Source organism: Phocoena phocoena, chromosome 9, assembly GCF_963924675.1.
Source record: "Phocoena phocoena chromosome 9, mPhoPho1.1, whole genome shotgun sequence".
Lineage (NCBI taxonomy): Eukaryota > Metazoa > Chordata > Mammalia > Artiodactyla > Phocoenidae > Phocoena > Phocoena phocoena.
In genome coordinates, this window is record NC_089227.1 from 29,967,609 (window position 1) to 29,992,249 (window position 24,641).

Consider the following 24,641-nt stretch of genomic DNA (forward strand, 5'->3'; position numbering starts at 1 on the left):
GTACTTCACTATAACTGGTTTCCTTTGTAATCCTACGTATTTTGTGTTATGCATTTAAAATCATTATTTTAAGAAGGGAGTCCATAGGTTTCATCAGACTGCCAAAGAAGTCCATGGAACATAAAAAGGTCAGAACCCTGCTGTAAAGTCTGACGTTAAACTCTAGCCATCAGTAAAGGGTGCCTATATTTTGTGGGTGAGGGGTTAATATTAGGTAAAGGAAAGCAGTAGACACATATCACAAAAGAATAAGTAACAAAACGTAAAAGTGGGTTCTTTGAACTAGTGGACAAAAAACCTTTCTGACCTTTTCAGCTCTCTGTTCTGGCCCCCAAAAGCTATCACAGTCTTGATGGCCCCCAGAGCCTCTTCTGCCACAGCACCTGCTTTTGCATACGCAGCTAGTTCTTTGTCGCTAAATGCTGAGAGAATCTGGAAAAGAGAGAAACATTCATGCCTTTTGTATGAGGAAAAATGTTAAAAGACTGTCTGATCAACTCTTTCACTTACTTTTTCTTCCCAAACCCTGTCCTTTATCAAACATTCTAGATATGAAGCAAACCACACTCACTGTACCTGATCCAACGGCTGCTTCCACTCCCTACAAGGGGCGGATTTGATCCGCCCTGGTGATATGCTCCCCAAGAGGAGTCCTAAGCAGCTTTCGGCAGGAAAGCGCCCTTTGCAGGAAAGAGCTCTCTGCAGGAGGCCCCTTGGTCTTGTCGCTAACCTTAAACCAGGCGCCCCCATGCTCTACTCACCTCTGGCCCTAGCACACCTTTCAGATCTTTTGATCACGCAATACTTTGTGTAACTTGTTGGTTCTTTCCATAGATCAAAGATGTAGAAATGCAGAATAAGTAATTAACAGATGACCAGATCTTTTCCCTAGCTTCCCCTTCAATAATCTCGTGAACAAACTGTGTGAACAAGATAGCATCTAAAGAAAGATCACAAGAGGTCAACAAGCCCGCACACAAGCCTGCACGCAATGGAGGAGGGCGATGATTCTGACCCCCTATCTCAACAATTAACTGAGGTTACTTCCCCTTTTCCATTGAAAAGCTTTCATGACTGAACAGAATCTTCAGAGATGGTTTTTGGGGGACATCAAGTCCACCAACTCCCCAGACTGCCAGCATTCCGATTAAAAGTAACTTTCCTTTCTACCAACTTTTGCAAGTATTGATTGTTTTTAAGCGGCGAGCAGCCGGACTTGATTCGGTAACAGTCAGCAAAAGGAAATCCACACGTAGTTCTCTAGATAGTGTTTTTTGGGAACAGTGTGGAGTTCTGTATCTACTACCGTTTGTTCTCTGTTAATTGCAAAATAAACTAAAATAAAACCTTACTACTTGGAAAGGATTCACCATCCTTTTTTTTTATTGTGTCACGACTTTTAATCACTTTGAAAACCATACTTCCAGACCTACTCACGGGTATTCTACTGAATAAGATGGCTAAACAAGATGTTGCAGGAGAACAGTAAAGGAAGAATCGAAACAAAAGAGATGCCAGAGTCTACTAAGTAAATCATCAACCCCAGAATGAGCAAAAATTGCCGGTAAAGTTTCTCAACTCTGGAGTGTTGGTTGAAATAGAACAGGTTTTGTAGATTTTACTGCAAGGCAAAATTGTCAGAGTGCCATTTAACTGTCACAGGTAACAATTCAAAATAAATAGGACAAATCTAAACTTATTTAAATGTTTTATATTCATGCAATAGTTTGAAGGAACGTCATATTTTTTAAAGTATGTTTCCTGAAATAAGGACATGACCATTTATGTAATTTAAATTAGTATGCCAGAAGATTTACCTAACGTAGTAACAGTTCCAAAAACAAAATGTAACTGAGGTAACAACTGTGACATTTTGCATCACATTAAAAACAACCTTCCTTATTAGAGCACCAGATTAACAACACGGTCCTGAACGTGGTTTCAAATGCCATTTAACATGGATCTGCACAAGTACCAGAATCCTGCATACTGAAAATAACTGTCTGCGTGGGTTAGCACACACGGAAATGCCCACGTTTCACATACCTTTGCCCAAACAGCTGTAGAGAGTCCCAGGATAGGGCTGATGGCCATTATCACAAGGGTGAGCTTCCATCCTCTGAGAAACCCCACTACGAATCCTGCAAAAAACGTGGCTATTGCTTGAAAGAACATTCCAACCTTGTCACCAATTCCTTCACTGATTTTGGAGATGTCACTAAAAAAGATCACACCTAAGTGGTTACAGGCAGGAGGTCTTCAGTCAGAAAGGTGAAGCAGACATCTAACAAACACAGAGACAGGCAACACTGGTTCAGACTCCTGCAAGCCTCTTTCACAGTCTTAGCCTCTTGAATGACATTTTCCCCACCTAAATACTGTACAAAGGAAGAAATTCAGGATTAGTTCACGCTTCTAAGAAGTTAATAGCATTAAAAGTTGATGCTATTCAATTAGTTAATCCTGTTAGAGAAACATTAGCATTTTGAACCTATGAGTCAATTTGTTTAAAGGCAGGAGCTAGGGGGCTTCCCTGGTGGCGCAGTGGTTGGGGGTCCACCTGCCGATGCGGGGGACGCGGGTTCGTGCCCCGGTCCGGGGGGATCTCGCATGCCACGGAGCTGTTGGGCCCGTGGGCCGTGCCCGCTGGGCCTGCGTGTCCGGAGCCTGTGCTCCGCGGCGGGAGGGGCCACGGCGACGGGAGGCCCGCGTGCCGCAAAAAAAAAAAAAAAAAAAAAAAAAAAAAAGTAAAAGCAGGAGCTAGGAAGGGCATTGCAACAGGAATAGGGAAGGGCTCCTTGCTTCTACCCTTGATGATATTTTCAACGCACTCTATTCTCAATACAGCAGCCAATGTGATCCTTTGAAAATGGAAATCTGAACATGCTACTCCTCAGATCAAAAATGCCCAGTGGCAAAGCTGAGGCCAGCCAGGCCCTACATGCTCTGATCCTCCCTTCTCTTGGACCTCATATGCTCACTACCCTCTTGCCAGGACCTCCAGTCAGGAAAAGATTATCATCTATGTCCCCCTGCTGGAACGTAAGCAACAAGAGGAAGGAGATCTTTGTCTCATTCATTGGTATATCACAAACATCTAGAACACTGTTTGGCACATAATAGGCCCTCAAGGGCTTCCCTGGTGGCGCAGTGGTTGAGAGTCTGCCTGCCGATGCAGGGGACACGGGTTCGTGCCCTGGTCCAGGAAGATCCCACATGCTGTGGAGCGGCTGGGCCCGTGGGCCATGGCCGCTGAGCCTGCGCGTCCGGAGCCTGTGCTCCGCAACGGGAGAGGCCACAAGTAAAGGATGTAAGCTCATTCCTCAAATACGCCTACTACGTAACTAAGGCAAAAAAATCTAACAGATAAGAAAATACACTATGGCATAGGCTGTAATTGCTAAAGATGGTTATCAGACAATCTATTCCCAATACACACCAAATGCTTAATCTAGGAAAAAAATTTTTTTTCATTTAAAACCTTCCTTGGACATATTTTCACATACTTAGCAGTTAATTTCTTTATGAAAGTGTAGTGTTAACAGTATACTTACTCTGTTAGCCGAGTATTGAGTTCAGTGGTGTCATTGATGTCAAACCAGCCTATTTCCTGTCGTAGAATAGCATGAAAAAACTCTTGCCTAATTTTCTTAATCTGTCGGCCAGCTGCCAAAGTCCAAAATGAAACTTGTATATAGGCAGCAACGAGAACTCCAGCACCTAAACCTGAATAATAATATGCATATCTGGAAAATAATTCAAAAGTTTCTTTTAAATATAGTCTTTATCTCTTTGGGGAGAAATATTCAGAACTGGGAATTAGTCAATTTACAGACAGATCACAAAGACCATGCAGGACACTATAACAAACACACATGAATTTTTTTCTCTTTTCTTAAATTATAAGAGGATAATGGCAAACCTATCCACTTGAATGATCAGCCAAAGGTAAAATAAAGCTTTGTGGTTAACTGCAAAAATATAATGGTGTTCATGAACCATTTCTAAACTGGTAATGACAGTTTGTAAACACAATTTGCCTCTTTCACAATTCATATTCTAGACTTGCATATCTTACTGTACTTAAAAAGTGCACCACATTGCAAATACAGGACTAAACAGACGGAGCATGCAAAATGGTTCTTAGTATAAGTTTTCCCGTATTGTTTACACAAAGAACAAAAAACCCTCTTCCTAATTGGCAGAAGTTAAAAGGTGTTTTAAAAATAGAACGCTAGGGGCTTCCCCGGTGGTGCAGTGGTTGAGAATCTGCCTGCTAATGCAGGGGACACGGGTTCGAGCCCTGGTCTGGGAGGACCCCACATGCCGCGGAGCGACTGGGCCCGTGAGCTACAACTACTGAGCCTGTGCGCGTCTGGAGCCTGTGCCCCGCAACAAGAGAGGCCGCAATAGTGAGAGGCCCGCGCACCGCGATGAAGAGTGGCCCCCACTTGCCACAACTAGAGAAAGCCCTCGCACAGAAACGAAGACCCAACACAGCCAAAATAAATTAATTAATTAATAATCTCCTACCCCCAACATCTTAAAAAATAAAAAAAAAAATAGAACACTAAACTGTCATGAATTCAAACCAATTTGAAGTCTTCACTAAATTAGAGGAAAGTTAGTACCTTTATTTTTTTTAATTTAATTAATTTATTTTTAGTTTTTTGGGCATGCCCCGCAGCATGTGGCATCTTAGTTCCTCTACCAGGGATGGAAATTGTGCCCCCTGCATTGGAAGCGCGGAGTCTTAACCACAGGACCATGAGGGAAGTCCCACAAGTTACTATCTTTAAAAGTAATAAATTCAATTTCAATACTCTCAAATATATTTTTTACATCATTTTACAAACTGTTTCCAGATAGAAGCCTTTCAGGCCTGCTATGGCAAACAGACAGTACTCATTTACGTCAGCAGCATTAGTCAGTAAGTAAACATACAAACGTTATGTGACAGGCTTTTGGGATTTCTACGAAGAAGGCTGAATGAGGGGGAAAATGCCATAAATGACATTACTGGATCAACGGACAAAACTGGAATACAGATGGTAGATTGGATCAAAGTATTGTGTCAATATTAAATGTACTGAGGTTGATAGCTGTACTGTGGTTGTAAAGAGAATGTCCTATTCTTAGGAACCATGCTGAAGAATTTATGAGTAAAGGGTCATACTCTGCACAGCTTATTTAAATGGCAGGGGAGGGGGAATAAATGAAAACAATAGGTTAAAGTGTCTAACAAAAGGTAAAGCGTATATAGGGACTCTTTGTACATTCTTAAAACTATTCGTAAGTTTGAAATTATTTTCAAATAAAATGTTTTTAAAAGTACACCATAAAGAAGTACATATGTATATATGCATGTATTAGCCAATTACCTAGTCATTTCTTCTTCCAGAATTCTGGCTGGATTTAGCATTAACAAGGAAAAATTCACTAAATAAAAACAAAACAAAACAAAAATAAGACATTTTTGAAAGGCACTGCCAGGTTTTAAAAATCTTTTTTCTCTTTCTTTTTCACTCTCAAGTCACTCTTTTCATTTGACTCATGTAAAGGGCCCAAGGGTTTAGGTGCACTTAGGGTCCAGTTGGGGGAAGTTAAGCCCTCCCAGGTTCAGCCCCCTTCCTAGAGGGCCTTGAAGCAAACCAGCTTCCTAAGGCAGCAGAGAGGAGCTGACGAAGGGCATACAGAAGGCAGAGGGGGAAAAAAGAAATGGTCCACATAGAAAACACAAGATTTAAGGGGCACTTTTTTTCTTAGTGGCGCAAAGCACTTCCCATATACTTGCTTCTTTTGATTTTACTTTACTATATGTGTGTGTTTTCCCTTACATGCTTCCTCACGACGTAAGTAATAGAAAGGCTGAATTACATTCATTGCAAAGGAAGAAAAGTTAAAGAAAAGAAAAGATAGCTGAGTTGCTCAAAGACAAGTCAGTAGATCACTGGTACTTGGTCACCATCCTGCATTCCCTGTCCTGGTATTTTTAAAGCAGTATTAACTGGAAGGAAATTGTCTTTTAGTTTGACCTAATTTGATTAAAATGTCAATGTGCCTTTCCTGGTTTACATGTTTTAGTAATAGCTAGGATTTATTGAGCATTTATTACATGCCAGGCATTGTTCTCAACACTTTACATGCATTACTTCGTTTAAGTTTCACAGCAACTCTATGAGGTAGGACTATTTCATAAATTCCCATTTTACAGATGAAGAAATTGAAGCACAGGGAGATAAAGTAACTTACCCAAAGTCACACAGCTAGCAAGTAGGCTGAGAGTCCTAACACTATACCATACAGCTCGTGACACTATACTACAGTGATTGATTCATGTGGTAATGACTTATTTTCACTTTTTCAAAAACACAAAGTGAAAAAATAAAAAGGAAGCAGCCCATATCTACTGCATTCACATAATAATAGGATAAAATGTCACCACAGCATTGATGAGAAAGTACACCAGGGTAGGCATTTCCCATTTACCATGATGCTAGCAGAGAAACTAGTCTTTGTACTAGCCTTAGATCATGTTTTCTGGGTGCTGTGTCACCATTCTTACCTTCCTCCAAAGGAAAATAAGGTAGAAATTTATTTTAAACTACTGTCAGGATCAATTGCCAGGCATGTGGCCCTGATGGTGGCATAATTTTTCCCTTAGGATTGTTCTTTCTACGGATGTTCATAGTGAAGTGTTTCTGCTTATTAATCTAGCTCTTTATCAGTTACTAGATCCTTGAGGAATCAGACCGTATTTTACTTCTGTTCTTATCCGTTTCGTTTTGCAAGCACATTTCCTTCCTGAGTTCATAAATCTGACACCTTTGATATGCTACATTGGAACCGTGTTTCGAATTAGAGGCAGACAAGCTATCCTAAAGCTGTGGTATTTGTAGAAACCATTGTTCAAAACCACAGGCAACCTGCAGATATATGGGTACCTGGCTATTTTTTCCCCCTGAATGTAGAAATCAGGTGAAATCCTAGAATGAGTTTTACTCTCCTCCAACACCAATATTACAACTCAGATTGACCCTCCCTCCTAGGAAATAAGAATCTACAAATAATCCAAGTTTGACCTGCTCCTTTCTCAGAGTCCCAGGCCAAGAATGGCAATCTAATTCTGGGTTAGTAACCGTAGGAGCCCCAAAGCCCTCAGGAAACCAAGAGTTTCTGCTGCCTGACGACAAAGGTGAGGCAAATGTGTGTTGATGTCTCGTTCCTGGAAGAGTCATGGAACGAAATCTGGAATTCTAGACCTGGAAAGCTCATGGAATTAGTTCTGGAAAAGGCCTCGACCTGGTCTTCTCAGATGCTACCTATTAGGCTTCAGTCTCCTAAACGGTCTTTAAGTAGTTATGTGGTTGAATGCTTCACAACGCTGTCTGCCTGTTAGAATCCCGTGGGGAGCGTGAAAAAATATAGATGCCCAGGCTCCATCCAAGACCAGCTCAATCAGAACCTCTGGCTGAGTCTAGATCATAATTCTAAAAAGTGTCCCCAACTGATTCTAATGTTCCAGGATGGAGAACTCCTACTCTAGTCTGCCTGAATGCCTCCCAGAATGAGGAAATGGGGAATTCTAGAGGCCGCCTATTCATTTTAGAGAGCTCCCATATAATTCATCCATTTCGTAGATGGGGAGACAGAATCTTAGAGTGGTTGCTTCATTTCCAAGTTCTTACAGCTAGTTTTCCCCCAATATTTATGTTCCAGACACTTGACATAAACTGTCTCATTTAATTCTATCAGTAAGTCTACCTTTCAAAGGTGAGAACAGTAGGGATTATAGAGGTTAAGTAATTTGCCCGAAGTCATAAGCTGGTAAGGGCCTAAATAATAAATGTGTACCTTAAGGATTACATGGGGAGACATTACATAAGGTCACTCTGAGTCTCAAAGTAAATCAATGTCTGCCTTCCTTGATCCTGCCCAGGACTTCTTTTATTATATAGAAACACTCAGAACAGGACAGAGTGGGTGCATGTCCAGGCAGCTTTGGCAGTGTGGGTAATTAATTAAGGTAACTGGGGCTCAAAACTGCCTTTTCCTCTCAACTATGTGGCAATGCAAGGGCACGCAGGGTATATTGATTTCTCCACAGAATCTCCCACATTATTACAGTCACACAGACTTGGCATAAAATATCAGGTTCCTAATACTCGGCAGAAAAACTGTTTCCTATGACTCCATTCTTAGGTTTGGATGAGGAATGTTTTATGCATAGTTTCTGCACAACTGAGTCATTGTGACGGAACAACCTTGTCACAGAGCCTTTATTCTGTTGACAAGGATGGGCTCTGTTCACAGTAAGTCACCATCAGGCCCTCCTGTAATTAAACCTTTTTTTCTTCTAACATTCCCTTCTCATTTGGCTCCCATTTAGTCTAGCTGTCCAAGAATCCAACGATTCTAAAGAACAGATTCTAAATAACATCATCTCTATGAGATGAGCTAGTGAGCTCAGCTAAGTACAGCTGAATACTCTATCTACTCTCAATCCCCAGGATTTTTGCTAAACTACAAATGCAAACATACCAATGAGCTCTCTGAGTATGCAATATAACAACCTCGTCTTCTCCAAAGAGGCACGGGAGTATTATTTGTACACACTACTAAAGAGTGGACATTGGAATTAATAACATTTGAGGTACTTCCCATGCCAAACCCTCCAAGAGAGCTGATAATGCCTAATAACAAATGTGGCTGTAGAGGACCAAGTGTCATTTAATTCGGAGGCCACTGAAACTAAGTTGGCAACTCGGGTGAGTTTATCACTCCAGGTATTACAGGTCTGTAAGTAAGCTCATGCCATGCCCCAGAGAGACCTTGAATTTAGCCCTGGGCACAGTACATGGCACCTGTCTGCCATTCCAGCTTCAAAGCGATACGGTTGCATAATTAGAAACACAGAAAAGACAAGCAAACTGCTCCAAATAAGAAAGTTGTGGAATTACTGTGGTGTTAGCAAAAACAAAAATAGGACGAATAAAACCGAACCAAATGCCAACTCCCCTGTGATAAGAGCACTGCATCAGATTTTTCAAAAAATTTAATTGTGATAATATACACAAAACCATCTTAACCGTTTTAAGTGTATAGTTAAGCAGTGTTAAATATATTCACGCTGTTGTACAACCAACCTCCAGAACTTTTTCACCTTCCCCCAACTGAAACTATGCCCATTAAACAACAACTCCCCGTTTTCTCCTCCCCCAAGCCTGCTACCACTATCTTACTTTCTGTTTCTATGAATTTGGCTACTATAGACACCTCATATAAGTGGAATAATACAATAATTGTCTTTTTGTGACAGGCTTTTTTCACTTAGCATAATGTCCTCAAGGGTCAACCATGTTGTAGCAGGTGTCTGAACTTCCTTATTGAGGCTGAATAATATTCCCTTGTATGTATATAACACATTTTGTTTATCCACTCATTCGTTAATCTGATTTTTTTAAATCCTGAGTTGAGACCAATTTGTTATTGATGCGTTCGAATATAGGCATCATCCTACTGTATGTGTGTGTGTGTGTGTCTTATAGATATAGATCTTATAAGAAGTACAAGGAAAACAAATAGAAAATTCCTCATTTCCATGAAGGCTTTTTAAACTACCCTATCTTACTCCAATTTTACCTTTATGGTGTTGAAGTTCTGGCCACTGGTCAAGCACAAGTAATCCATTTAAAACTTTCCCAAACACATCTTTTTAAAGGAGAAAGTTATTTACATTGGCAGTATAATGTATATGATCATGGGCATGGCTGGGATGGCAGAAAGACCTGGGTTTGAATTCTGCCCTAATACTGTATAACTCTGGACAAGCCTCAGTGTCTTCACGTGTCACAGAAAATAATATTACCTACTGTGTGGGACGGTTCTTGGAGGCTTAAGTGAAATAAGACCTAGCACACGATATACACAATGAAAGGTTACTATTATTGGTGTTATATTTATTATAAAGAGGTTCTTCTCAGAGACAAGAGTACTGGAGAGTAAATAAACTATTTTTGTAGGAGCTTGATTTAACTTTTGAAGGATGCTTTTACTAGACTTCTAAAAGGCATTAATATTCATCAATATTTATGTAAAGTACAGCTTTTTCTTCCTGTTGTATAAATTAAGCAATCATGTTCTCTTAGGTAATTACAATTAAGCCCTACAATGCTAAGCAAATATGTAGTTCTCAATCAGTGAACACTGAAAACTCTTACTGAGTGTCATCTAAATTATAGGGTCCACTTTTTCTCAGATATCTTTACTATGAAAGCAGCCTTTCCTCTATCGGTTGTTTTCCTTCTATTCCACCATCTGTGTGCCAGTAAAGCTTCACTCGGTCTTCTCCAGCCTAGTGCTCACAGGTCTCTTGGGAGGAACTGAGCTACCATGCTTCGCAGAAAGCATGAACATCTTCCTTTCTATGTTAAATCTGGCTAATGTGAAAATAACTTTGTGCATTGAAACCGCACTCCAGTGCTGTTGACACAGCCTCTCACGTAGATGACATTAACTTACAGGACTCCTCTGGCTCTTCAGTAATTACAGTCCTTTGCGTGAGTTTCAAAGCACATCATTTTCACATTGAGTCCATTGACTCTTTAGTATTCTGTCAAGTAACAGTCAACCTTGTTGATCCAAAAATTAGAGACAGAAAGTGGGTCTAATTTTAGCAAAAAGGATGGGGGGATATAAAAAAAAGAAAACCAGAAACAGACCTACAAGCTGAGCATAGCTAAGAAGTACTACCACGCAAACTGATATATTCTGAAGCTCATCAGTAATCACTAATGGGATGGACCCGGCACAGACATACTCTGTTATAGTTCCACCATCCTCACGTAGACTGACTTCCTTACTTTATTTAAATGCAAAACTTTCTGGAGAGTGGCAGGACATACTGAAAGTGATGAAGGAGAATAGCCTGAAACCAAGACTACTCTACCCAGCAAGGATCTCATTCACATTTGATGGAGAAATTAAAACCTTTACAGACAAGCAAAAGCTGAGAGAGTTCAGCACCACCAAACCAGCTTTACAACAAATGCTAAAGGAACTTCTCTAGACACGAAACACAAGAGAAGGAAATGACCTATAGTAGCGAACCCAAAACAATATATAAAATGGAAATAGGAACATACATATCAATAATTACCTTAAATGTAAATGGACTAAATGCTCCCACCAAAAGACACAGATTGGCTGAATGGATACAAAAACAAGACCCTTATATATGCTGTCTACAAGAGACCCACTTCAGAACTAGAGACACATACAGACTGAAAGTAAGGGGATGGAAAAAGATATTCCATGCGAATGGAAACCAAAAGAAAGCTGGAGTAGCAATTCTCATATCAGACAAAATAGACTTTAAAATAAGGACTATTAAAAGGGACAAAGAAGGACACTACATAATGATCAAGGGATCGATCCAAGAAGAAGATATAACAATTGTAAATATTTATGCACCCAACATAGGAGCACCTCAATACATAAGGCAAATACTAACAACCATAAAAGGGGAGATCAACAATAACACATTCATAGTAGGGGACTTCAACACCCCACTTTCACCCATGGACAGATCATCCAAAATGAAAATAAATAAGGAAACACAAGCTTTAAATGATACATTAAACAAGATGGACTTAATTGATATTTATAGGACACTCCATCCAAAAACAATAGAATACACATTTTTCTCAAGTGCTCATGGAACATTCTCCAGGATAGATCATATCTTGGGTCACAAATCAAGCCTTGGTAAATTTAAGAAAACTGAAATTGTATCAAGTATCTTTTCCGACCACAACGCCATGAGACTAGATATCAATTACAGGAAAAGATCTGTAAAAAATACAAACACATGGAGGCTAAACAATACACTACTTAATAATGAAGTGATCACTGAAGAAATCAAAGAGGAAATAAAAAAATACCTAGAAACAAACGACAATGGAGACACAACGACCCAAAACCTACGGGATGCAGCAAAAGCAGTTCTAAGGGGGAAGTTTATAGCAATACAAGCCCACCTTAAGAAGCAGGAAACATCTCGAATAAACAACCTAACCTTGCACCTCAAGCAATTAGAGAAAGAAGAACAAAAAAACCCCAAAGCTAGCAGAAGGAAAGAAATCATAAAAATCAGATCAGAAATAAATGAAAAAGAAATGAAGGAAACAATAGCAAAGATCAATAAAACTAAAAGCTGGTTCTTTGAGAAGATAAACAAAATAGATAAACCACTAGCCAGACTCATCAAGAAAAAAAGGGAGAAGACTCAAATCAATAGAATTAGAAATGAAAAAGGAGAAGTAACAACTGACACAGCAGAAATAAAAAAAATCATGAGAGATTACTACAAGCAACTCTATGCCAATAAAATGGACAATCTGGAAGAAATGGACAAATTCTTAGAAATGCACAACCTGCCAAGACTGAATCAGGAAGAAATAGAAAATATGAACAGACCAATCACAAGCACTGAAATTGAAACTGTGATTAAAAACCTTCCAACAAACAAAAGCCCAGGACCAGATGGCTTCACAGGTGAATTCTATCAAACGTTTAGAGAAGAGCTAACACCTATCCTTCTCAAACTCTTCCAAAATATAGCAGAGGGAGGAACACTCCCAAATTCCTTCTACGAAGCCACCATCACCTTGATACCAAAACCAGACAAGGATGTCACAAAGAAAGAAAACTACAGGCCAATATCACTGATGAACATAGATGCAAAAATCCTCAACAAAATACTAGCAAACAGAATCCAACAGCACATTAAAAGGATCATACACCATGATCAAGTGGGGTTTATTCCAGGAATGCAAGGATTCTTCAATATACGCAAATCTATCAATGTGATAAACCATATTAACAAATTGAAGGAGAAAAACCATATGATCATCTCAATAGATGCAGAGAAAGCTTTCGACAAAATTCAACACCCATTTATGATAAAAACCCTCCAGAAAGTAGGTATAGAGGGAACTTTCCTAAACATAATAAAAGCCATATATGACAAGCCCACAGCAAACATCATCCTCAATGGTGAAAAACTGAAAGCATTTCCACTAAGATCAGGAACAAGACAAGGTTGCCCACTCTCACCACTCTTATTCAACATAGTTTTGGAAGTTTTAGCCACAGCAATCAGAGAAGAAAAGGAAATAAAAGGAATCCAAATCGGAAAAGAAGAAGTAAAGCTGTCACTGTTTGCAGATGACATGATACTATACATAGAGAATCCTAAAGATGCTACCAGAAAACTACTAGAGCTAATCAATGAATTTGGTAAAGTAGCAGGATACAAAATTAATGCACAGAAATCTCTGGCATTCCTATATACTAATGATGAAAAATCTGAAAGTGAAATCAAGAAAACACTCCCATTTACCATTGCAACAAAAAGAATAAAATATCTAGGAATAAACCTACCTAAGGATACGAAAGACCTGTATGCAGAAAATTATAAGACACTGATGAAAGAAATTAAAGATGATACAAATAGATGGAGAGATATACCATGTTCTTGGATGGGAAGAATCAACATTGTGAAAATGACTCTACTACCCAAAGCAATCTACAGATTCAATGCAATCCCTATCAAACTACCACTGGCATTTTTCACAGAACTAGAACAAAAAATTTTGCAATTTGTATGGAAACACAAAAGACCCCGAATAGCCAAAGCAATCTTTAGAACGAAAAAAGGAGCTGGAGGAATAAGGCTCCCTGACTTCAGACTATATTACAAAGCAACAGTAATCAAGACAGTATGGTACTGGCACAAAAACAGAAAGATAGATCAGTGGAACAGGATAGAAAGCCCAGAGATAAACCCACGCACATATGGACACCTTATCTTTGATAAAGGAGGCAGGAATGTACAGTGGAGAAAGGACAGCCTCTTCAATAAATGGTGCTGGGAAAACTGGACAGGTACATGTAAAAGTATGAGATTAGATCACTCCCTAACACCATACACAAAAATAAGCTCAAAATGGATTAAAGACCTAAATGTAAGGCCAGAAACTATCAAACTCTTAGAAGAAAACATAGGAAGAACACTCTATGACATAAATCACAGCAAGATCCTTTCTGACCCACCTCCTAGAGAAATGGAAATAAAAACAAAAATAAACAAATGGGACCTAATGAAACTTCAAAGCTTTTGCACAGCAAAGGAAACCATAACCAAGACCAAAAGACAACCCTCAGAATGGGAGAAAACATTTGCAAATGAAGCAACTGACAAAGGATTAATCTCCAAAATTTACAAGCAGCTCATGCAGCTCAATAACAAAAAAACAAACAACCCAATCCAAAAATGGGCAGAAGACCTAAATAGACATTTCTCCAAAGAAGATATACAGAATGCCAACAAACACATGAAAGAATGCTCAACATCATTAATCATTAGAGAAATGCAAATCAAAACTACAATGAGATATCATCTCACACCAGTCAGAATGGCCATCATCAAAAAATCTAGAAACAATAAATGCTGGAGAGGGTGTGGAGAAAAGGGGACACTCTTGCACTGCTGGTGGGAATGTGAATTGGTTCAGCCACTGTGGAGAACAGTATGGAGGTTCCTTAAAAAACTACAAATAGAATTACCATATGACCCAGCAATCCCACTACTTGGCATATACCCTGAGAAAACCAAAATTCAAAGAGAGTCATGTACCAAAATGTTCATTGCAGCTCTATTTACAATAGCCAGGACATGGAAACAACCTAAGCGCCCATCATCGGATGAATGGATAAAGAAGATGTGGCACATATACACAATGGAATATTACTCAGCCTTAAAAAGAAATGAAATTGAGCTATTTGTAATGAGATGGATAGACCTAGAATCTGTCATACAGAGTGAAGTAAGTCAGAAAGAAAAAGACAAATACCGTATGCTAACACATATGTATGGAATTTAAGGGAAAAAAATGTCATGAAGAACCTAGGGGTAAGATAGGAATAAAGACGCAGACCTACTGGAGAACGGACTTAAGGATATGGGGAGGGGGAAGGGTGAGTTTTGACAGGGCGAGAGAGAGTCATGGACATATACACACTAACAAACGTAGTAAGGTAGATAGCTGGGGGGAAGCAGCCACAAGGCACAGGGATATTAGCTCGGTGCTTTGTGACAGCCTGGAAGGGTGGGATGGGGAGAGTGGGAGGGAGGGAGACGCAAGAGGGGAGACATATGGGAACATATGTATATGTATAGCTGATTCACTTTGTTGTAAAGCAGAAACTAACACACCATTGTAAAGCAATTATATCCCAATAAAGATGTTTAAAAAAAAAAAAAAACCCAAAATGGTCAGAAGAACCTAGGGGCAAGACAGGAATAAAGATGCAGACCTACTAGAGAATGGACTTGAGGATATGGGGAGGGGGAAGGGTAAGCTGGGACAAAATGAGAGAGTGGCATGGACATATATATACCACCAAACGTAAAATAGGTAGCTAGTGGGAAGCAGCCGCATAGCACAGGGAGATCAGCTCAGTGCTTTGTGACCACCTAAAGGGGTGGGATAAGGAGGGTGGGAGGGAGGGAGATGCAAGAGGGAAGAGATATGGGGACATATGTACACGTGTAACTGATTCATTTTGTTATAAAGCAGAAACTAAACACCATTGTAAAGCAATTATACTCTAATAAAGATGTTAAAAAAATTAAAAAAAAAAAAAAAAAAAAAACTTTCTGGAGATGGGTGTTTCCTTATTCTATATTTAAAGTCAAATAGCATACACCTATTGGTTGAAATTTAAATGAGTATTTGAGGAAGTTTTCTGAGACTGTTACAACCCCTTCTGTGATATCTGGAGTCACCCAGATGTCTGAACCATGAAGCAAGTAGAGGATGAATAGAAAAATCAAGTTCTAATCTTCCACTCAGTTAAACATATATATAAAATACATATATATATTTTTAAATAGAGAAATGCTTACCTGGAAAGGAGAAGTTTCCTCCAATATTAACAAATCTGTCAGTCATTTCTCCAAATACTACCATCATGAGGGGGAGACCTGACCCATGAGCTATGGCCATGATAGTGCCGAAGGACATAAATAATTTATCCTGCCAATCAGAATATCGAAACTAGAAAAAAAAAGAAAAAGAAAGGAAAGATAAGAATACTTAGCTCGTGTAACAGGATTTCTCTTTTTTCACAATGATATGTTCTTCGGATTTTTATTTAATGTCAGTACTTTCGTAACGGTTTCGAATAAAGGTATTAGGGAAGAAAGAATTTCAATCCAATCACTGACAGATTAATTTCATGATTCTATTTATTTTGTATTCTGTGAGGAAATCAATCTAACTCCATTTAATCACTATCTTATTTGGATAAGTGCAATATGATCAGAAGGGACGAAGGTTTGGTCCCATTAAGAAATATTGTTTGATTTTCTAGAGCTACTGAGGTAGTGAATTAAGAGCAGCTAGGGGTAGACATCATTTACATACACACACATAGTATGCCCTTTAAAAAGACATTCAGGGCTTCCCCGGTGGCACAGTGGTTAAGAATCCACCTGCCAATGTAGGGGACACGGGTTCAAGCCCCAGTCTGGGAAGATCCCACATGCCATGGAGCAACTAAGCCCGGGTGCCACAATTACTGAGCCCGCGTGCCACAACTACTGAAGCCCATGCTCTGCAACAAGGGAAGCCACCGCACTGAGAAGCCTGCGCACAGCAACAAAGAGCAGCCCCCGCTCGCTGCAACTAGAGAAAGCCCGCGCGCAGCAACGAAGACCCAACGCAGCCAAAAATAAATAAATAAAATTTTAAAAGAAAGACATTCAGAATAGTTCAAAGGGAGAATTATAAAGGGGTTGGGGGAAACAGATCCTCTGGGTTTAATCCTCTGGGTTAAAGATCCCTTTAAGAGGTTTAAGTTCGCTTTTAGAAGGCAGCTCCACAGTGAAGTGCAACAAACATTAAGGAGTGCCTGAGTGTGTACTTTAGGGAAGACTTGCTCATGGAGATGACGCTCATTGTAGAATCTTGAAAGGTAAGGGGGAATTAGCTGAAGAAGCAATGGGAAGTGCAGAGGAAGTGGAGGATGTTGAGGCTTAGAACAGCAGGGGGACTAGAAACCACACGAGTACTCGGGTGACTCCACGCAGTGGAATTCCTGAGTGCACAGTACAAAGCGTGGAAGATGATACTAGAGAAAGGTCTAAAAGGCCTGGTGGGCCACACCAACAATCCTGGACTTAGTACCACCTACAGAGGAGCCAATCAGTGTCATAATTCTCCAAAACACTCTGTCCCTCGCCATCTTTTTAGTCCTCTCCAAATTCTCACTTTTTCTCACCATTTTTTTTTCTTTTTTTCTTTTTTTTTTTTTACACCTCTACCGGAGTACAATTGCCCCACAATGGTTTTCTCACCATTTCTGATTGACTGAACTATGGCTCTCTCTCTTTGTTCTTCTTTCCTCCTCTGCCTTCCGGACTACATCTTCCGGCTATAAGTTTTCTGTTTCTATACCTTCCTCTCTGTCCCTTGCATCCTTCCTGTCTTTTTAACCTTTCCTTCTGCCCATTTCCCTCACCCCACCCCCTTTGGGGGACAAGGATCGGTAACCCGAAGAATGGATGATGAGTCAGGCTTGGTGGAGTGGGACTCCTGAGGGTGCAGGCTGAGTCAGACGGGCTCACTATGCAGGGGCACCCTGAGGTCAAAAGCACAAGGCGGGGAGTGAGGGGTGTGTGTGCAAACTGTTCTCAAAGAGTTCCAGGGGTTCAGTCTGGGAGACCACATTCCATCATCAAGCATGTAGGGCAAGCAAGAGTGCTGAAAGAGACAAGGGGTCAGAAGCCAGGTGGGGCCTGTAATGGAACAAGGGGAGCAGGTAAAGTCAAGGACAAGCGGGGAAGGGCCCCTAAAACTGCTACAAAAGGGACCAGTGTCCCCAAGGTTTGTTTTATGGCTCCTGCGGAAGGGAGATAGAGCCCTCGGGTCTATGGGCCACAGTTCAAGCACAGCAGCAGGCTGTCATATAATGTTCCTTCAGTGAACATTTATGTGAAATGGAGGAATGTTTTAAGTGCTTTTCATGGTACATCTGAAACTCATATAATGTAATATGTTAATTGTACCTCAATTTTAAAAGTTTTTCATATTAATTAAATAAAACATTGTCTCCAAGCTTCAATTTAAAATCCATGAATTTCACAGCAATACCCTAAGTAAACCTAGATCTGTTTTCAGATCAAAAAGAACAAAAAGAATGCATTCTAACTCCTATTAAAAAACATACTTTTGGGCTTCCCTGCTGGCGCAGTGGTTGAGGGTCTGCCTGCCGATGCAGGGGACGCAGGTTTGTGCCCCGGTCCGGGAGGATCCCACATGCCGCGGAGCGGCTGGGCCCGTGAGCCATGGCCGTTGAGCCTGTGCGTCCGGAGCCTGTGCTCCGCAACGGGAGAGGCCACAACAGTGAGAGGCCCACATACCGCAAAAAACACAGAACAACAGCAAAAATATCTATTCAGAGGGTGAAAAAGATTACACTTACATTTAACTTAAGGTTAAACTTTTAGATTCAAATGATTGTTTCCACTTTAAAGTTAGTGACATTTTGTTTTCTCTACGAGGCAGATTTAAAACTTGTGCACTTGATTTCCCTGGTGGTGCAGTGGTTAAGAATCCACCTGCCAATGCAGGGGACACGGGTTTGATCCCTGGTCTGGGAAGATCCCACATGCCACAGAGCAACTAAGCCTGTGCACCACAACTACTGAGCCTGCGCTCTAGAGCCCGCGAGTCACAAGTATTGAAGCTCGCGCGCCTAGAGCCTATGCTCCGCAACAAGAGAAACCACCGCAGTGAGAAGCCCATGCACTGCAACGAAGAGTAGCCCCCGCTCGCCGCAACTAGAGAAAGCCCACGCGCAGCAATGAAGATCCAACACAGCCAAAAATAAATAAAAATAAATAAAACCTATGCATTAAAACCAGATTTAGTTTCACAAACAATTTATTCTCTAAAGTACTAAATTGAAAAAATGTTACCCTTACTGAGACTTTTAAACAAAAACATCACAAGCATAAGGGAGAAGAGAATGAACAGGGGCTTTATGGTGACATGAGACGAATGCAGCAATGCTCCAGAGTGTGGACATTTTGGTGTCCTCTCATCCCTTACTTAATAAGTTGGAGGTTTCAGCTGACATGCCGCTTAATACCAACTTCTCTGCTATCAAAAAATGGCCGTCATAGTTTGAAACACATCATATTCACCAACAGTGGGCAAACACTTTCATGGGTCCCCTGTCTAAGACATATTACAAATGAAAAACAGATTTGACTTCTTCCAAAAGTATGTTGGCTTGCCTTGGACCAGCAGAAAACCACTGAGAATTGTTGTAAACATATCTGAGTCCATAACAGTAACTCCATATTTAATCAATTTTCCTGGAAGCCAACGTGAACATAATAAATTTCTTAATCATTTACAATTTTCTGTAGTTAACAATCTCTTTATATGCAAGCTTATTTTAAACTAAATTCGGGTTTTTTTGTGAAACAAGTGCTGAGATGCATTTTCCTGAAATTGGTTGGTTTGCATGCTGCTACGAACACAAGTCCTATTTTCAATTTCCCAGTACACCAGTTAGCTCTGCTCTCACGGCCAGCCTATCCCTACCTCTTTTATCATCCAGGACAGCACAGGTGCAGCAGGGAAAACCTACTGCTGCCTGTAGACAGTCTTAAAGTACTGCCGTAACTATGGATCCGAGACATCAAATCTAACTGAAGGCAGGAACTATTCATATTTAACATTTCACAGCTTACCAATGCTAATGGTCCAATCAAATTTACTTTCTTCGTTTTCTCCTTATCTTGTTTGCTGTAAAAAAAAATATAATTGACTGAATTTAAAAACTGTTACAAAATATTTCAATTGAATATAAATTTGAGTAGTTATCATATTCAATATTATATATATATTTAACATCTTTATTGGAGTATAATTGCTTTACAATGTTGTGTTAGTTTCTGCTGTATAACAAAGTGAATCAGCTGTATGTATACATATATCCCCATATCTCCTCCCTCTTGCATCTCCCTCCCACCCTCCCTATCCCACCCCTCTAGGTGGTCACAAGGCACCGAGCTGATCTCCCTGTGCTATGTGGCTGCTTCCCACTAGCTATCTATTTTACATTTGGTAGTGTATATATGTCAGTGCCACTCTCTCACTTTGTCCCAGCCTCCTCTCCCCGCTGGTCGCATGTCTTCAAGTCCATTCTCTACATCTGCGTCTTTATTCCTGTCCTGCCCCTAGGTTCATTAGAACCATTTTTTTTTTTTAGATTCCATATATATGCGTTAGTGTATGGTATTTGTTTTTGTCTTTCTGACTTACTTCACTCTATAAGACAGACTCTAGGTCCATCCACCTCACTACAAATAACTCAATTTTGTTTCTTTTTATGGCCAAGTAACATTCCATTGTATCTATGTGCCACACCTTCTTTATCCATTCATCTGTCAATGGACACTTAGGCTGCTTCCATGTCCTGGCTATTGTAAATAGTGCGGCAGTGAACAGTGTGGTACATGTCTCTTTTTGAATTATGGTTTTCTCAGGGTATCAACATTATACTTTCAAATATAAAATAGTGATGTACACAAATTGTCGAAATTATCCACTTTTGACTGCAAGGCAATCACCAAGTGCAAAGGTCACCATCCAAGTTACTATAGGAATCTCTGGATAACCGGGAGACGGTCACCTGTCTCGCAGAGCTCACGCACAGAGGGAAGATGACTATGTTAACAGTGTCCTCCAGATCAATTAATCCTTCACTTGCTAAAATCATACATATTGATCTAAAATTAGTAAAGGCTGGGACTTCCCTGGTGGCGCAGTGGTTAAGAATCCTCCTGCCAACGCAGGGGACACAGGTTTAAGCCCTGTTCACGAAAGATCCCACGTGACGTGGATCAACTAAGCCCGTGCACCACAACTACTGAGCCTGAGCCCTAGAGCCCGCGAGCCTCTACTACTGAGCCCGTGTGCCACAACTATTGAAGCCCATGCACCTAGAGTCCGTGCTCCGCAACAAGAGAAGCCACCGCGATGAGAAGCCTGCACACCGCAACAAAGAGTAGCCTCCGCTTGTTGCAACTAGAGAAAGCCCGCACGCAGCAACGAAGACCCAACGCAGCCAAATATAAATAAAATTAAATTTTAAAATTTATATTAAATAAATAAATAATCAAATAAAATTAGTAAAGGCTACCCTTCTGAATGATTACAGGGAGTGGTGTCAGGAAATCCTGTCAACCCTGCATTCAAAATACATCTAGAATTCAACCACTGCTCACCAATTTTATGGCTATCCCAATAGCCAGGAGAACTCCTGCCTTGTTTCTCCACTTCCACTTATGCCCACTTTAGTCTTTCCTCAACACAGTAGTCAGAGTAGTCATTTAAAAACTCACGTCACGTGGTTGCCAAGAGTTGTGGGGAGAGGGATGGATTGGGAGTTTGCGGCTAGCAGACGCAAACTATTACATGTAGGATGGATAAACAACAAGGTCCTACTGTATAGCACAGGGAACTATATTCAATATCCTGTGATAAACCATAATGGAAAAGAATAAAAAAAGAATGCATATATATGCATAACTAAATCACTTTGCTGTACAGCAGAAATTAACACAACATTGTAAATCAACTATACGTCAATAACGCAGATTTTTAAAAAACTCTCAATTCGTATCATGCTACCCCTCTGCTCAAAGACTTACAATGGCTTCCACTTTTCTCAGAGTAAAAGCCAAATCCTAACATTAGCCTCTAGGGCCCCACATGATGTTTCCTTGTCACCTCTCTGACCACAGTGCCCGTTCCCACTGCTGCTTGCTCTGCTCCAGCCACCCTGGTGTCTCTGTCGTCGCTGTTCTGTGAACCTTCCAGACATGCTCCCATCGCAGGGTCTTTACTACCTCTGCCAGGAATGGTCTCCTTCAGATGCTACACACTTCTCTCATTTCTTTCAAGTTCTTGCTCAGATATTGCCTACTCAATAAAACCTCCCTTAACCACCCTACTTAAAATTGCAAACGACTTCCTTTTTGCACTCCTGATTTCTTTAGCCTTGATTAATGCTTTTCCATAGCGTTCATTCATTTGCTGAACATTTGCTGTAGTTTACATATTCAGCATATGTATTATTTATATCTATCTTCCATACAATAAATGCAAACTCTAGGAGAGCTGACTTTTTTTTTAAACCTAAAATGAATTTATTTAGCTTAAATGTCCAGGTAGGTGACAAAGTTTTACTCATAGGACTCGATCCCAAATTATCTAGAACATTCGCTAAAATCAAAGGACGGACATCTGCAATGAAATATGTTCAAAAGAATGTGCCATAGGCAATAACAGCATGATAGCAACAAGCATGTAACTAACTCTCAATTTGCCCTAAATAACTGAAGTGAGCTGAACTTCCTTTAATGTATAAGCTTTAGTCTGCTTTTTATAAAAATTTGTCTCCTTACACTTCATTTCATAATCTTACAGTTTCAACTTATTCTTAGCTTTTTGTATTTCTCTTTTGAACTGTCTTCTTTCCAACACAAGGCTGTGAGCTCCACTTCTGAGAATTTCCTTGGGTTCTGTCACTGCATCTTTTGCAGGAAACCCCCTCTGTACACTCATCAAATGTTCAGCCAGTGCAATACATAAATAGCCTTCTCCCAGAAAATGCCATCTATTTATAGATTCACAGTCAATCCCAGTCTAAATTGTCAGCTGACGAAACCCACATTTTTCTAGTAGAAAGAATATCAATTATTTTCTAGCAGAAATAATACCAATTTTATGTGGCATGCCAAATTTTCTATGAATGAATACCATGGTACATAGAAGGAATAAGGCAAGATCACTGGATGAAGACGTTAACAGACAAAAATAATGCCTCAGTTGAACCACCAGATAGGCATGTTTTCCGTTGACTAATCAGGTCCCTTGCAGCTTGAGGACACACTACAGAACCTGATAAAATTTGTCCTTCGGGGTAATCACTGGATGACACAGTTCAATTAGTTCTGGGTGGCCTGGCATGAACTCAGAGACCACAACAGCCTCGTAAACTGAGGCTGAAGGCGGAAGTGATTCACTATTCCCACGGTGAAAGTCGGACAATGACAACATGTCACTGACTGGTTTGCTTCTGCCCCTACTGAGGTCCGTGAAGTGTGGGCAACAAGGGCCTTTGGGAACCCGAGAGCCGTCACAGGAAGGAAGACGTTCAAGAAAGAGGTCTCCCCCTTGCATCTGAACAAAAATTTCTTTGGAAGCACAGGTTAGGACGAATGAGGCTGCTCCAGGTGCCCCTACCCCCTTCACCCCTCACCACCCACAGGGGAGAAAGACGGAAGAGCCTGGCGCTGGGAGGAGCGGGGTGGGATGGGTAAAATGAGGAAGAGGAATAACGAGGGGGAGGAAGGAGGCTTCTGCTTCACTACGCTTGTTTAAAAAGCACAACCGTCAATGACACATGTCTGACGCTCTGCAAGCATAAAAGATCAGATGATGTTTATGAAAGTTTTTCGGCAAAGTTTTGAGTTACATAACGCAAGGAATGTTACACCACACATATTCATCGAATCACCCTGCACAAAGAGAAGCGGGCACTTTTAAACACATCCTCTTCTTCCTGAGCCTGCTGCAAAAGAAGCCTCAGTGACATTCCTTGGGTAAGGTCAGAACCTCAGACAAGACTCTACGGAAGCTCCAAAACAAAGGTCAAAGGCATCATCAGATTTTCTCAACTTCTTCCCTCAGCCAGATTTGGCCCTGCTGATTCACGTGTCGCGGAAAAGCGGCGGCTGCGGGTTATGTACCTGCTGCTGCTGCCACGTTCAAATTCGTCCTCCGTTTTCTTGGGGATCCGGACTGTTGCGAGCCTTCCCGCCTCTAGATCCATCTCAGCCTAGGGAGAAACCACAGTCTCAGGTCCAAGAACACCCACCCACCGCGGGGAGGTCGACCAGCCTCCTCGCAAGCCCTGCTCGAGGGATCGGGACCGGCTGACAGGTCCGCGGGGCCCGGGGATGCCGCGTGGAGGTCGCGCCGCCGCCGCCCGGAGCCCACTGTCGCCAGAGTCCCCTGGTCGGAGCCGGCGCGCCCAAGCTCCCCTCACCTGGGACCTCGCGCGTCTCTGGCCGAGCTGCTGGGCGCACGAGGGCTGCGGCCGCGGGGCCTGGACTTTGTTCCCGGCGGCCTCGCTCCCGCCCACCCACCCCCCCTGCGCACTTCGGGCCGGTGAGGGCCCCCGGGCCACAGGAGCCCCTCCCGCCGCCCTCCCGCCGCCCGCCCGGCTCACACGGCGGGCCAAGCGCGGAGAAGGGCCCGGCACGCCGCCCTCGCCGCCGGAGGTGCCCAGCCGGCCGCCGCCCACCCGGGCGAGCAGCCAGCCCCGGGCCGCTGCACCAGCTGCTGCTGATAAGCCCGCGACCAGCCCGGTGCCGCCGGGTGTTCCGAAAGCCTCGCCCGGCTGGCCACCCGAGCCCTCCAAAGTGACTGTCACACTCCCTCGGCGCTCAGTGTTCTTTTTAAACCCATGCCGGGGACAGTTTCTAGACGCTC

At 41.5% G+C, this 24,641-nt stretch overlaps 1 protein-coding gene across 1 annotated transcript in view; it reads right to left on the reverse strand.

Moving 5' to 3' along the window:
- ABCB4 (ATP binding cassette subfamily B member 4) overlaps positions 1–23,979 on the reverse strand; it is an 80,714-nt gene extending 56,735 nt beyond the window's left edge. Inside the window, exons 1-7 of the mRNA XM_065883546.1 lie at positions 23,897–23,979; positions 19,829–19,883; positions 15,971–16,121; positions 5,382–5,439; positions 3,555–3,746; positions 2,047–2,218; positions 308–432 (exon numbers count right to left, since the gene is read on the reverse strand). Of these exons, the coding sequence (XP_065739618.1) occupies positions 308–432; positions 2,047–2,218; positions 3,555–3,746; positions 5,382–5,439; positions 15,971–16,121; positions 19,829–19,883; positions 23,897–23,979 (836 nt within the window). The remainder of the gene's footprint in view (positions 1–307; positions 433–2,046; positions 2,219–3,554; positions 3,747–5,381; positions 5,440–15,970; positions 16,122–19,828; positions 19,884–23,896) is intronic.
- Positions 23,980–24,641: the final 662 nt, after the last annotated feature.